Source organism: Callionymus lyra, chromosome 3 (assembly GCF_982586985.1).
Source record: "Callionymus lyra chromosome 3, fCalLyr1.hap1.1, whole genome shotgun sequence".
Taxonomy (NCBI): domain Eukaryota; kingdom Metazoa; phylum Chordata; class Actinopteri; order Syngnathiformes; family Callionymidae; genus Callionymus; species Callionymus lyra.
In genome coordinates, this window is record NC_141820.1 from 27,710,611 (window position 1) to 27,723,971 (window position 13,361).

The 13,361-nt window shown below is 38.0% G+C and overlaps 1 protein-coding gene across 2 annotated transcripts; it reads left to right on the top strand.

Moving 5' to 3' along the window:
• Positions 1-42: 42 nt before the first annotated feature.
• msrb3 (methionine sulfoxide reductase B3) lies at positions 43-8,384 on the top strand. Of its 2 annotated transcripts, XM_087787372.1 has the most exons (7): positions 43-354; positions 1,181-1,291; positions 6,220-6,328; positions 6,982-7,059; positions 7,608-7,636; positions 7,715-7,812; positions 7,887-8,384. In XM_087787372.1, exons 1-7 carry the CDS (start codon positions 270-272, stop codon positions 8,064-8,066), a joined length of 690 nt encoding a protein of 229 aa, XP_087643498.1. In that variant the 5' UTR covers positions 43-269; the 3' UTR covers positions 8,067-8,384. The 2 variants fall into 2 exon arrangements, with proteins under 2 accessions (XP_087643498.1, XP_087643500.1); XM_087787374.1 differs by lacking the exon at positions 1,181-1,291 and having other exon boundaries at positions 44-354.
• Positions 8,385-13,361: the final 4,977 nt, after the last annotated feature.

Consider the following 13,361-nt stretch of genomic DNA (forward strand, 5'->3'; position numbering starts at 1 on the left):
TTATTTTATAGAATCACACTTGAATATGTTGAATATTCAGGAAAACAGCTTGATCTGAAACGTATTACGTCATCGAAAGAGTAACTGCGTAACGCCTGTTTTGTTTTGTGTCCGTGCTAATAAAGTTTGGACTTGGAAAAAAAAGAAAAGAAAAAACGTCACAGGCTTATCGCACTATAATAGGAGATGTGTCTCTGCTGACATTCTATCCGACCTGCAGCTTCCCTCGGCCTGACTCGGGCAGGTTTTTTGGTTCCCAACTCCGACTAATGTTTGAGTCTGACGCCGGGAAACGCTCTTTCTTCCGCCGCTACTTCAGCGTCTGTGTCGGCCTTCTGTTGCTGCAGAGCTCCGGTAGGTTTGCTGGTGTCCCTGGAGTCAAAATGTCCGTTGCTACTACATGCTAAACTAGCATTGATGGTTTTTCTAGCTGGAAGCGGATATTTCGATGTAAAACAACGATTCACTTGAGCAGAAAGAACGACAAAACGTTACGATATGTCAATCATCTTTAATAATATTACTATTTTGAAACGGGAAAACGTTTAGAAAGATTACAGAAACATCTTCTGAAAGAACCGAATCATATGCTATTCAATGACTGTGTTGTTGTTGCTCTTAGAATCTCGTGATGACAAGACTCTGTTAATGGGGACGTGGCGAATATCGCGATATTTGGCGCAGCCGTGTGTGTGACGTGTCATGTAAACTAACGTGATGAAACAAATAGTAATTTTTTTTTTAAAAAGGCCTACGAGAAACAACCATGTTGAGAAAACTGATGAGATGTTCATGAAAGGTCTCTAATGGCAAATGTCTTATTTTACAACTTAAAGTATTTTTCAGATATTAGCCACATCTAGTTAAAACAACTTGTATTTTTTACACAAATAGAAAATAGTTACTGACAAATGGAAAGTCTATATTGATTACTTTTCCTGTAATGTTTATTCCTTTAAACAGGCCAAAAGGATTGATCTTACCTCATAAAAATGTTTATGTCGTCATTTAATTACAAACTAAAGATATACATTGAAAGAGTATTTGCTGTTTTAACCATAGGTTGCATTATTGAGCTTAAATATTTGTTTGGCTGTAATTATTAAAGTCGCATAGATGATCAATTTCAGTTCAATTTGAGCTCAACAATGGCTTCAACTGCTGCTCTCTCTTCCTTCAGTGTTCAGTGTGATGGCTCTCCTGTTGAGACGAGGGCTCCTCGCGGGGCTTCATGCTGTTAGGCTCGGCAGAGACTCTGTCTGCCGCCCTGCTCTGTCAGCTGGGCTGACAGGTAGAGTAACTTTTAGTGTTTTTCACGTTTAGTGGGGGCTCGCTTAAGTTTCTTTAAAGTTTTTTTAAATGGAAAACAACAGAAACATCCGTATTTTAGCGATGTTGAAGTATACAGCTTCAACAGATCAGCATTTATTACCTTGTAATATTTAGGGGGTTGTATGGGCTGTTAGAATAACGATATAGCCATATATCGCAATATTTCTTACTTTCGCAATAGCTTTATACTGACATCTGACAGTAACAAATAATGTGTTGTTAACCATAGTTCTTGTGGATTAAAGTTCAATAAAGTATGTATACAATAATTCGATTTATTATACATTTTCTTAACAATAACTTAAGCAAATATTCACGCCGTTTGTACATTTTTGTGTTGCAATCAAACTTCCGTCTGCTAGATGGTAGCAGTTATTACAACCTCTATAGCTAAAGGAACAATAAAAAAAATTGTGAGGACGAGACTGAGGGCGAGAGGATACAGTCGTCTCCAGCAGCTTATGACATTTTTTGGTTTCAAAACGAATGAAAGCAGTTACGACTTCGGCAAGAGTCATGTGGTCTGTAAATTCTGCAACACCAGAGTCAAGTATGAGGAGAATACTTATTTGTAAAATAATATTTGTAGTATCTCAATATAACACTATATCATATGGTGGTTATATATTTTATGTTGCCAGATTCAACCTGAAATGATAGAAACAATGGATTTAATTATGACATTTAAAGCAAGACATTTCCACAATATTTGACAATATGGCCAAAGCATTACTTTTTAAACTACTATAAATGAATGCAACCTTTCGTCACTATTATATGAATAAGCGATGACTTATAGTGAAGGGCTTTCAGAAACAATTCTTCATGAGTATTCTTTTATTAGCTTCACTCTTACTTCATATACGTCCAGATTAATGCAGGCAAAGGGCTGCATGTGGCCCCCGGGTCTGCTTTCACCTCTGTTTACTTGACTTCATTAGCAAATAGTTTTTGGCCAAATCACATCTTAGTAATACCTCAAAATAGCTTTATAAAGGATGCGAATGTTTAACAACTACCCACAACAGAGATAAAAGAAGCGACACAATTGCTCCCATGTAATCGGAAACTCTGAGTAAAATTGCCTCGCGTGTTAATCCGACACCTTGTCAAGGCTGTGAAGGACAAGAAATAACCAGGATTAGGATACTAAAGTTTCACAGAGCTTGGGGCTGAAAGCCCAGGGCCTCCCGTTTGGAACAATTCCTAGTAATGAAATATAAAACATCTTAAAGAAACTCAAGCGATCCCAGTTGTCTACACTAAACCCTGAGGTGTCTTGTGACATTAGTGGCTTGACATAGGTCCGCCTTTTAGGTTTTACTCCAGCTGTGACAGGATGAAGTGGGATGTGGTTTTTGATTCACCTAAAATTTTTAAACAAACTTGATTCTCTTAAGTGTTTTGAAAGCAAATTGCGTTTGCTAAATTCCGAGGTAGAAACTTTACTGTGACTCCATTTGTGACATTTTTATTTGAAGAAAAAATATATGTATAATTTATATTTAAAACATGTTTCAAGCCAAGCACTTCGCAAGTGCACTTCTCTGCCAAGGGACTCATTTTCTATAAAAACGAAGTATACAGTCAAGTTCATAAAACAACACCTTTAATTGAGGGGGGTTACTGGGAGACAAAGCTTTACTTAATCTTATAATCACAGAAAATTTGTTTCATTTATTTCAGTGAATGTTTCTTGTATTCTCTAAAGTCAAGTTTTCCAGCTGTTTTACCCTCCATGGTTGCCATAGTCAAGACAGATAAATGCCATCAAAAACATCATAAACATAAACGTGTTTATCAATTGTAATTCTGTTTTTTCAGTTTAAAGATAAAGAAGGTGAAGGTTCTGGTTCTGTTCATTTAAATCTACTATAAGCATACATACAGCAACGTCTCTTCCACGCAACGTCATGCCAGCGTTTTCTTAAAAACGAGCGCTTAACCGAGGAAAACCTGAGGATTTAGAGACGGTCACATGATTTCCTGGTGGTCGGCACCTACGCTGCACGATCTCACGACCGAACTCTATTTCATTGTTTACTATAGTTATTTAATGGTATTAAAGTGTGTATAAAACTTTTTTTTTTGTTCATTACAATAACTTTCAATTTACTATACAGATTCATTTGTACATTTTTTGGTTCCTGCAGTTATTTAGTCTTCCGTTGCTAAAGGAACAATGAAATCTTGTGAGATCCTGGTGATGACTGAGGACTAGAGGACACAGATGACTACAGTAACTTTTAAATCTGATGTTTGGACATATTTTGATTCTAAAAATTAAAGATTGAAAGCAGTCACAACTTCATCAATAGTCATCTCACTCGGGCAATACAAGATTCTGATTCTGTTCTCGGTTCTCAATACTAGTAGACAATACTACAGATATTTCCTTGTTCCTTCAGTATCTCAACAAATCATCATCGTACCTGTTTTGTGATCCGCATCATGTCGCAACTTTATTATAACATTTAAAGCAAGAAATTTCAAGTTGGCTAAAGCATTATTTGTTAAACTACTTGATTGTTTTCCCCTTTCATCACAATATATGTAAATGCATAGTTGAATGATCAATGACTTATAGTGCAGAGCTTTCAGAAACAATTCTTCATGAGTCGTTTTCTAGCCTCACTCTAATAAAGTCTTTATTGCTGAAGCTCTTGATCATCAGAACAGTTTCTCATGAGTTTAGATGCATTAAAAATGTTAATACATGCTTTCTTTCCAGTGTTTCCGTGGTCTGCGTCCATGTTAACCAGTGTCCTCCAAAGTCTGCATGAAGTCTAGTGGACACAGACTGATGATCAGCTCTTTCCCTCCTCATGTCTTGTCCCGTCTTGTCTCTCTCTATGTGCTTCTCTCGGTCCAGCCCGGTCCCTCGGTTGTTAACGGTGGTGGTTCCTCTCCTCCAGCAGACATGTCGGGCTTCAATCTGCTCCATCTAATAACAAAGAGTCAGCCTGTGGCTCTGAGGTCCTGCAGTCTTCCCTCAGGTCCACTGACTGGATGCTGTGTGCCTGCTGTGCTCTGCCTCTCAAAGCCTTAACACTCGGCTGGTGTGTCAGCATGTCTTTACTGTCCCCGTCTCTACCTCTTTTTTCTTTCTTCATTTGTTCACCGAGCTCCTCAGTGATCAAGTGACACGTGCTTATGAAGTCTGTCGAGTCAAACTTGTGTTCTGTCCAAAGCATTTAAGTCGCCTTTAGTGTTCATCACAGCTGCACAGGTTTAGAATGTAATTGGCTTTAAGATGTGAGAGAGTTTGTTGCAGTCTGATACTTTTAATTATGAACTTTTTCTTCTCAGTAACCAATTACAACCTCAGTATCTTCATCTCTGACTCTTAGATGGTGTCACTGATGGTCCAGACATGAACATTGTGGTCTGTGCAACCCCTGAGGAAGTTAGTTACGAATAAATAACCAGAAGAAAATGTATAATCTAATAAGATAAAAAAGCCCAGAGGGGTTTCTTCCTTGGCACTAAAACATGGAATAGTTCAAATATTTATATGATTTGTTCCTTTTTTGCGAGGCATCATGACTGACTCTTGAGTGGCGACTAGAATGTTTGTTCTTGAGTCCAGTCTTGGTCTTGTGTATTCAGAAAAGGTTTTTTTTCGTTATTTGTAGTAAAACTAGAACCTTTTTGACTAGAAATGATCATGAGCTATTCTTTTCTTGAACAGTACACAATTCACTCTGTTTGGCTTCTTGATATTTGGACATACAGTATAAGAAACCAAAGTGCACTTTTCTTTCCGCTGGTGTTATTTTCCATTGTGTGTTTTTAGCTTTTCTCTGGTTGATTTTTTTTTTGTCCAACACATAAAATGTCCGCCACTAACGGAATAACAGTTCACTGCCTGGCTTGATTCGCAGCTTGCACGCACGAGTGGAATTGATTTTGTTCAACTAATGATCACATTGGTAGTAGGCTTTAGACAAGGACCCTTCATTTAACTGTGTTTTTTATGATTCTTTTTTTGAGCAAAGTTAAAATGTTTATAGCTACACAAGAATATGGATTGTTTCCACTTTGTCCTTAACAGCTGGTAGTAACCTTAACTAGATGAACTTCTGGTCTGTTAATGGAATATTTATCGTCATCTTAATGGGTTTTTACTGGACTTTAGAAACAAATTTCATCAGCTTTTTATCCTGGGGTTTTACTGCCAACTGAGGTGGGATCCTTCTAGGATGCAGCGGTCACTGGTCACTGGTCACTGTCATATCTTGTTAACCAGCCAGAACTTTTATGGATATCTGAGCTAAGAATATATTGGATAATGATCATACCTGCACTTCCCATATGCTAATAATCAATAACATTATATAAAAAATGATTGCTTTGTCTACTGAAGCAAAACTGTTTCATTTGCTTGTTGATTTTTAGAGAAAACAATTAAAAAATTTAAAACTGGATACAAGTGTGAACATTAGAAACAACATGTTAAACCGTATGCTCTGGTGGTGAAATCAAGCCCCCTGTGTGAAATCTCAAATACTGCACTAAACTACAGGGAAACCAAAAATGGGGCACGATTAAATTGACTCATAAATGTTTTATCTTTAGTGTCTAATGAAAAAACATTTGACAATGTCACATCTGAAATCTCAGTTTAACACATTTCTAGCAGTTTCATAACTGTGTTAATGTGTCATTATCCTTCATTTTTTTTCAAACAACTTCTTAGTACTGACCACTGCAGACTAGGAGGATCCAGGCGAGGCCCTGGTTTTTCACACTAAAGCATCCTCATGGATAAAGCTTACATCAAGGATATTTTTGTTGGGGTTATTAGTTTCTTTGTTTAGAAATTGTGCTGCTTCCCTTGCTAAATTTTGCTTTGATTTTTGTAAAAAAAAAATCTTAACACCTCAGGAGCACGACGGACCAAGAAGACATGGCCAGTCCGCTTCACAGAAGAGGAGATGAGAAAACGCCTCACTCCACAGCAGTACCATGTGACCCAGGAGAGAGGAACAGAGAGGTGAGCAGATGCAAAAATCACCTTTTCCATACTCAGTCGACTTTACCTATAATCTTACTGCAGAAGATATTTTCCTAGAGTCTTTTTCACAGCAGACAAGACTCACTTTATTAGACGTTAATAAATATGTTTTACTGTCATAGAAAATATATATATTGTAAATACATTTATTTCCTTGTAGACACATCCATAGTGACTACAGCTAACCACTTGTTAAGGTAGCATTCAGTCTAAAAATGTTCGTTACTTTTAATCACTCAAAAACCTTATTGTAAAACTTTCTACGAGGTATTAAAAGTTAACAACTGTCTAACTACCAGAGAGAAAGAGTAATTAAATCCAACTGTCTGGGAACTAACTTGATTGAGACCTTGGCTCCTGTAAGGGTTTAAGAGATGTCACTTAAAAAAACTGTGTCTTTGTAATTGTCGGGACATTGTTTAAGGGTGGCTTGTAAAACTGTAGGAATTGAGGTACATGATTTTTTTTCACAAGAAATTATGCTTTTATTTTGAAAAACATATAGTGTCTATCATTGATGATATGTGTCAGGTGTTAGTTCTATGTTGGACTTTACGCACATGGACAAACTGACCCTGGTTCAAATGACTAAAAAGTCAACATGTAACTTATCGAACCATTTTTGCTGTTAGTGCGTTCACAGGTGACTTTCATGACCACAAAGATGATGGCACCTACACGTGTGTCGTGTGTGGAACTCAACTGTTCAGGTGAGTCACGTCATACATTTGTTTGTAACTTTAAAACTTTCTTTTAATTTTCCTCCGCCCAGATGGTGCCCAATAGTAAGTTATCAATTTTCTACCCCCCCAAAAATTCAGTTTATGGATGGATTAATGGATGGAAGGATATATTGATGAATGGATGAGTGAATGGATTAATGAATGGATTAATAGCCATGAACAAACATAATAAAACAAAGACAATAGGCACAGCGTTTTTCCACTATTTGTAAAAATTAAGCGCAAACTTAACCAGTCATGAAGTTGTACAAACCACCTTTTTCCCTGTGTAGCTGGGATAGGCTTCAGCCACCTTGTTAAATAACAAACTGGTAGAAAATGTCTGTTAATTGTAGCTATTTAATGACTATTCTGTCTGTGGTCGTTCATACACACCTTCGAGCAGCAGATGGCAGTGTTGCGCATTTTCTATAAATCCACGTTTTCTTATTTCCCAGTTTACTGTTGCCCTTTTATCAGTTACAAATCTAGCATGTTTCACTCAGTTTTCTTAAATCAATCTTACTATCTTATAGCTCGAGCACGAAGTTTGACTCAGGATCTGGTGAGTATTTCTCACTTTTCATTCAAGGTTTGGCCGAGAGACTTTTTTTTTTTGTGTTAAGACGATTTTCATGTGCAGGTTGGCCTTCGTTCTTCGACCTCCTGAAAGAGGAGTCCATCACGGTGACCGACGACTTCTCTTATGGAATGCACAGAGTGGAGACCACCTGTAGTCAGGTAGAAACCGAGGGATGGGTTCATATTTTTTCAACTTGAGGTTCTAAAGGTTGTGTCATGTGCTTGCGTCTCAGTGCGGGGCTCACCTGGGTCACCTGTTCGACGACGGGCCGAGACCCACAGGGAAGCGTTACTGCATCAACTCTGCGTCGCTGGCCTTCCAGCCTCAAGATGGCGCCGCGTCTTCCTCCTCGGCCGAGGAGGACACAGCCAGCGGCGGCAGCAGCCAGAAGGATGGGAAGACAGAACTTTGATTCCAGATGAGAACATGTGACTTGAGACAGTTTCAAACACGGAGTGAGAGAAACACCTGGTTCTCAGACGACCAAAGGATCATACGTCTCAGTGACAGGCATTCATGATGGCCACTCTGTCTCCCGCTAAACACCACAGATGGATGTCCTGTATTTAAGTGTATTTGAAGTGAGTTTTAATGATGCCAGCTTCACCATAAGAGCTATGCAAGTGCAGCTTGTAGACTGTAGTGTGCACAATTATTGTTTTGTACCTTCCTCTGCACAAACGATGTTGTTCTCTGCCTTAAAATGAATAAAACGATGTCCAATAACAAAGATGTTTTACTGGAGGAGGCCCCAGAGCAAACCCAGGTCAGGCCTGGTAGGTTTGAGTCTATCAGTTGTGAGAAAGTAGACTCACAACATGAAGAAACCGTAGTGACATATCATTGAAAAATTGTACAGCCTGTAAAACAAAGCATAATTGTAATTAAAAAAAACCAAAATATGTCGCAAAAATATTTAATAAAAGAAACTGTTCAGAATGACCAGTATAGTGAAGTTAAAGTCTATTATTTAAACAAACAAAACATGTTATTCTATTACTTTAACAAATAATAAAATAATAATAATAATAATACTTTTTAAATATTCAAATACATATTTGCCAATATGAGATCAGTCAATATCTTTAAACAGTCCCAAAAACAATTATATTTATTCATAATGTACACCAAAAACTAGAGTAAGTAAGAGTAAAACAAGATTACTAAACTCATGCTTTATCATCAAGACTTCTTTTTTTAATCATGATTTACAGAATTACAGAACAACAGTTTGCCTTACAGCGCAGTAGTGAAAGACGACAACTAATGGTTGAGAAATATAACTTTTTGTGGTACAGCTAACAAAGCTAGCATTAGCAACTAACGGGTCAGCTAGTGTTGGAGGCGTAAGCGCCGTTTATCGTTATAAATATTTAAAACGTTTACATTTACATTGTTAGCCTGTTTACTACACTATTTTCTTCAATTCATATCCCTTTTGTGGATTTTAACTATTTAAAAACAAGTGTGTTTTTGTCAGTAATTTGGAGCAGATTCCACAAATATGATAAAAGAAATACATTTCTGAAACGACAACTTAAATTAATTAGTTTTGGTTTTAAGGAACAAAAGACAGGACTTCTAGGATTCCTAGAGAGACTTTGTTACATAATAATACAAGGTTTTTTTAATTGTTTTACTAAAGAGGTAAAATCATCAAAGGAATCTGCAGATTAAGATACTTTTAGATTTGAAATAGGTTTTTGAAATGGATGATTTAATAAGTATAGCCTAAAAATAACAGAAGTTGCTCTCATTTATCGCCAAAAGATGGCGCTATAAAATTCGAATCCAATAAAGAGTCCATAAGACAATCATTCTAAAGCTTTAAGAAACCAGAGTATGTTCCTCATCCGTTTGCCCTCACACTGAAGAACTTTGGGTCACATTCCCTAGATTAGTGGGGTCACAGGTGTGTGTGTGTGTGTGTGTGTGTGTGTGTGTGTGTGTGTGTGTGTGTGTGTGTGGGGGTGTGTGTGTGTGTGTGTGTGTGTGTGTCGTGCAGAAGTGTGACATCAGTCTGGGAAATCCCAGCCAGGGAGGCCTCAGTGGTGAGAGCGTTTATGTTCCAGGGATATTTACAAGTGCCGAGTGTTTAGACTGCGGAGTAGAAAAGCTCCGGTGAGGTCGGACTCTGGCGGTGGCGAGCAGCTGGAGCGTCTCACCGCTCCAACGTTTTACAACATGTCAACTCCGTCATGAAGTCACACAAACATGGAGGAGGCATCGGCAGGAGGAGAGGAGCTATTTAAAGATGATGTTTCTGCTGTGAACAATCAATGCTGCATGAATTCAACCATCAAACTGTAAAGTATGATACTTTAGTATAACATTAAAATCATATGTCAATGTCAAATATTCTGACATTCATTGTTCCGGACTAGACTTCAGACAAAGGTTATTAAAATAGTTTATTTTTAATTGGTAAAAATGTTTGTGAACCTGAATGCGAGACAGACATTCCGAGAAGAGCTGATCTGGTGGGCAGATGATGCTCAAAACTGTTTTTAATTCAAAAGTTATTATGCCCTGAAACCACACATCTAAAGTCATGGTTCTCCGCTCTTGTACCGAATAAGAAGAAGGTTTAATGCAGTCAAAGCTGCAGTTGATCTTAATTGACAGATTCACTTTGTCAATTCAATATAAATCTTTCCAAAATAACAAAAGGTTTTTTTTAACATTTAAACAAAATTGTACTGTACACAGGTGACCAAAATCAGACTTTTTTTTAAAACATTATCTGCCCACTCGTCTCCCTTAATCGGTGCTGGACATGTCTTTAGTAAAAGTGTTGCCATTGCATTATTGTGATATATTATAACAAGTGATGGTCTGATGAGACTTCATGAAACAGTGTCATGTTGTTTAGAGGTCAGTAGGTGGCGCCATATAGTTTCAAAATGATGTGATGTTTCATTAGAATAGTTGTTCAAAAAAAAGGTAAAATAGTGCAGAGACTGCCATCGAGTGGACTCTGAAAATAATGACACTGCTTCATAAAGCTTCATCAGACCATCACTAAGTTTAACATGAAATCCTTATTATGTACTCAGATTTAGCGTATATCGAAGTGTCACCAAAGCTAACATTAGCATGTAGCTTACGATAGCCTGTAGCTTATATAAGCATTTAGCCAGTTTCCAATGAATTATGATTTTTTAGCAATATAAAAGCATAATTGTGTACACTATACACCTTAACATGTTTCCATTGTAACAAACTGCTATGTTCTGTCAGTATTATTTTGGGTTGAAATTGTTTGCAGGCATTTTTAGGGACAGGTTTAGTTCTTTAAAGTAGTGATGATCTGATGAAGCTTCATGAAGCAGTGTCATGTTGTTTACAGGTCAGTAGGTGGCGCCATTAGTTAAAAAATGATGTGACGTTTCATTAGAACAGTAGTCACTGTTGTCTCTTTCTTGTCAGAGTGGAGACAGGTGTGATGAAGGACAAGTCATCATCTGAGGATGTGAGGAATACATTACAATGAAGAGGCTTGAAATGTGTGTGTGTGTGGGGGGAGAAGTGGGGCGCATGGGGTGAGAATTGGGGGGCACTCTGCAGAAGCAGCAGCTCTGGGATCAATTATGGACCAGTGGGGGCACCGGAACCTCCTCTGGGATTAAATGACAGAGACGGGGCTCCTGTGGGGGAGGACTCACATCTGGACGACGTCATCAGCCTCCCGTCAGTGGCATGACTCGGATGAAGAGATAATCTTGAGCGGCATTTGAGCTTTAGATTTGGGATTTCACCTTTCAGTCAGCCACCGATTGGTTGGATTGGATTGAGTTTTTTAAAGATCTTAAAGTGATTAGACGAAGACATCTGAGCTCCAGTCGCTACATTAAAATGAACATACATTTTAAATGTACAGTTTTGAATGTAAATTTGAATTTTGGGTGAACTGTCACCTCCTGGTTGCATCTTCAACTAAGCTCATGCTTAAATGTGTATTCACTCTGCCGAGGATCGTAGGAAATGTTCATCTATGTGGTTGCAAAATAACTCGAAAACGTATTTCTATGATTTTTTTTAAGGAAATGTTAAAAACAGAACACAGAACAGATGACAAAATGTTGAAGTTGTGCTATTGTTACATCTGGATATACAAAGGTTTTGTCATTCATTTGAAAACTTGACTTTATTCACTGCTGTGTGTTCAGTATTAGTTCAGGGTTTGTCACTTCAGTTTTGAAAATTCTAACAAACTATTGTCTGCTGGTTTAAGCTCACAACTTTTTCCCTCATACATTCTTGTGAAAGGAGCTCCCTCCATCAGTGTCTGTTTTTACAAAACTCTCTTTTCATTTAGATATGTATGTTAGAAAATGTACTTAAGCCCCACCCACTGAAAACACTTTTCTGGAGATTAAATCTTTTTTACCATAACCACGCCCACTCTGCAGTGATTGGTCAAACATCAAGGATTGTCACCTCGCGTCATCAATCCCGGAAGTCTCAATCGCCAATGGTCCCGTTGTATAAACAAAGTGGGCTTGATTACAGCTGGCTGGAGGAGTGAATCTATTATTAAATCATAATTGTCTCCACTCTCTCAACTTCTCGTTCGCCAAAATAGGGGAGAACTTTATAAATTAATAAGTTCAAAACATGGTCATGATGAGAGACTTACTGCATCCTGGAGAGGAAGACTTTTGAAATATGGGAGTGAGTCAGGAAAGTTGGAGTTTTTTACATTAGTTGCTCTTTAATAATTGAGCCAAACCTTGTTTTTCAACCAGTCTGGCGACTGCTGTCACCAAATCCTAGACAAATTGAGACAAACTAAAAAAAAATGTTTGGGTAAATAAACATTTACTTTCCAGGAGGGTCTCGGTAAGTGTTTGGCTTGAGGGTTTACGGAATCTGCAACAACCCTTCTCAGCCAATGTAGTTAAAACTGAGAGGAAAACTCCTCCTGCATGAGGTTTGATGGTCTTTTGTGCAGCCGAGGAGAAGACTGGCTCAATGAAGTCCTCTCAGTCTGCACAGACCCCCCCCTCCCCTCATGGGGAAATCCCTTGCATTTGAGGAAAAATACACAAACTTGTGGTTGGTTGCATGCTGCTCCTGTTCACGGTGCCAACTACTTTTTCTTCTCTCTGCTCTCCCAGCTTCAGTTTATTCATGAGCTTAATGTGTTTGGCAAAGCGTCTCACAGGAAATAGACGGAATTGCAACATGATTGGAAATGTTCCTCGCAAACAGACCGGCTTCCTTGTGGTGTTTATGGGTGGAAATGAAAACACGGGGATGATACAAAACTTCTCAGAGATGTTGATTCAACTGAGAAAAAAAAAAAGATACGATGCATATGTTTTTCCTTATGAGATCACAAGTGTCTCAGCGGGACTTTCCTGATGTCTTTTTACTGTCCTCCCGAGCTCTACTTCAGATGTTTTCTACCAATCTATTTTCATTAATTATCAACAATATCTCACCACAGTTTAAGATTCATCCAGGCTTGGATATTTCCAATAGAATGTTATTTTGTCGCTGTCTGGGATCAACCTTCTAAAACCACAAGCTGATTTTTGTGCTTGAATTACTTAAAAGGGACTATTTGTTTCTCAGTAGAAAAACCTTCAAACATGTCCATAAAGAAGTTCATGCTGCTAATCTTAGACCATCTCAAACAGATCTTATTGCATCCCCATCCACTCTTCTTTGTGGAGCGACAGAGTAGTTACAGTTTGAAAAA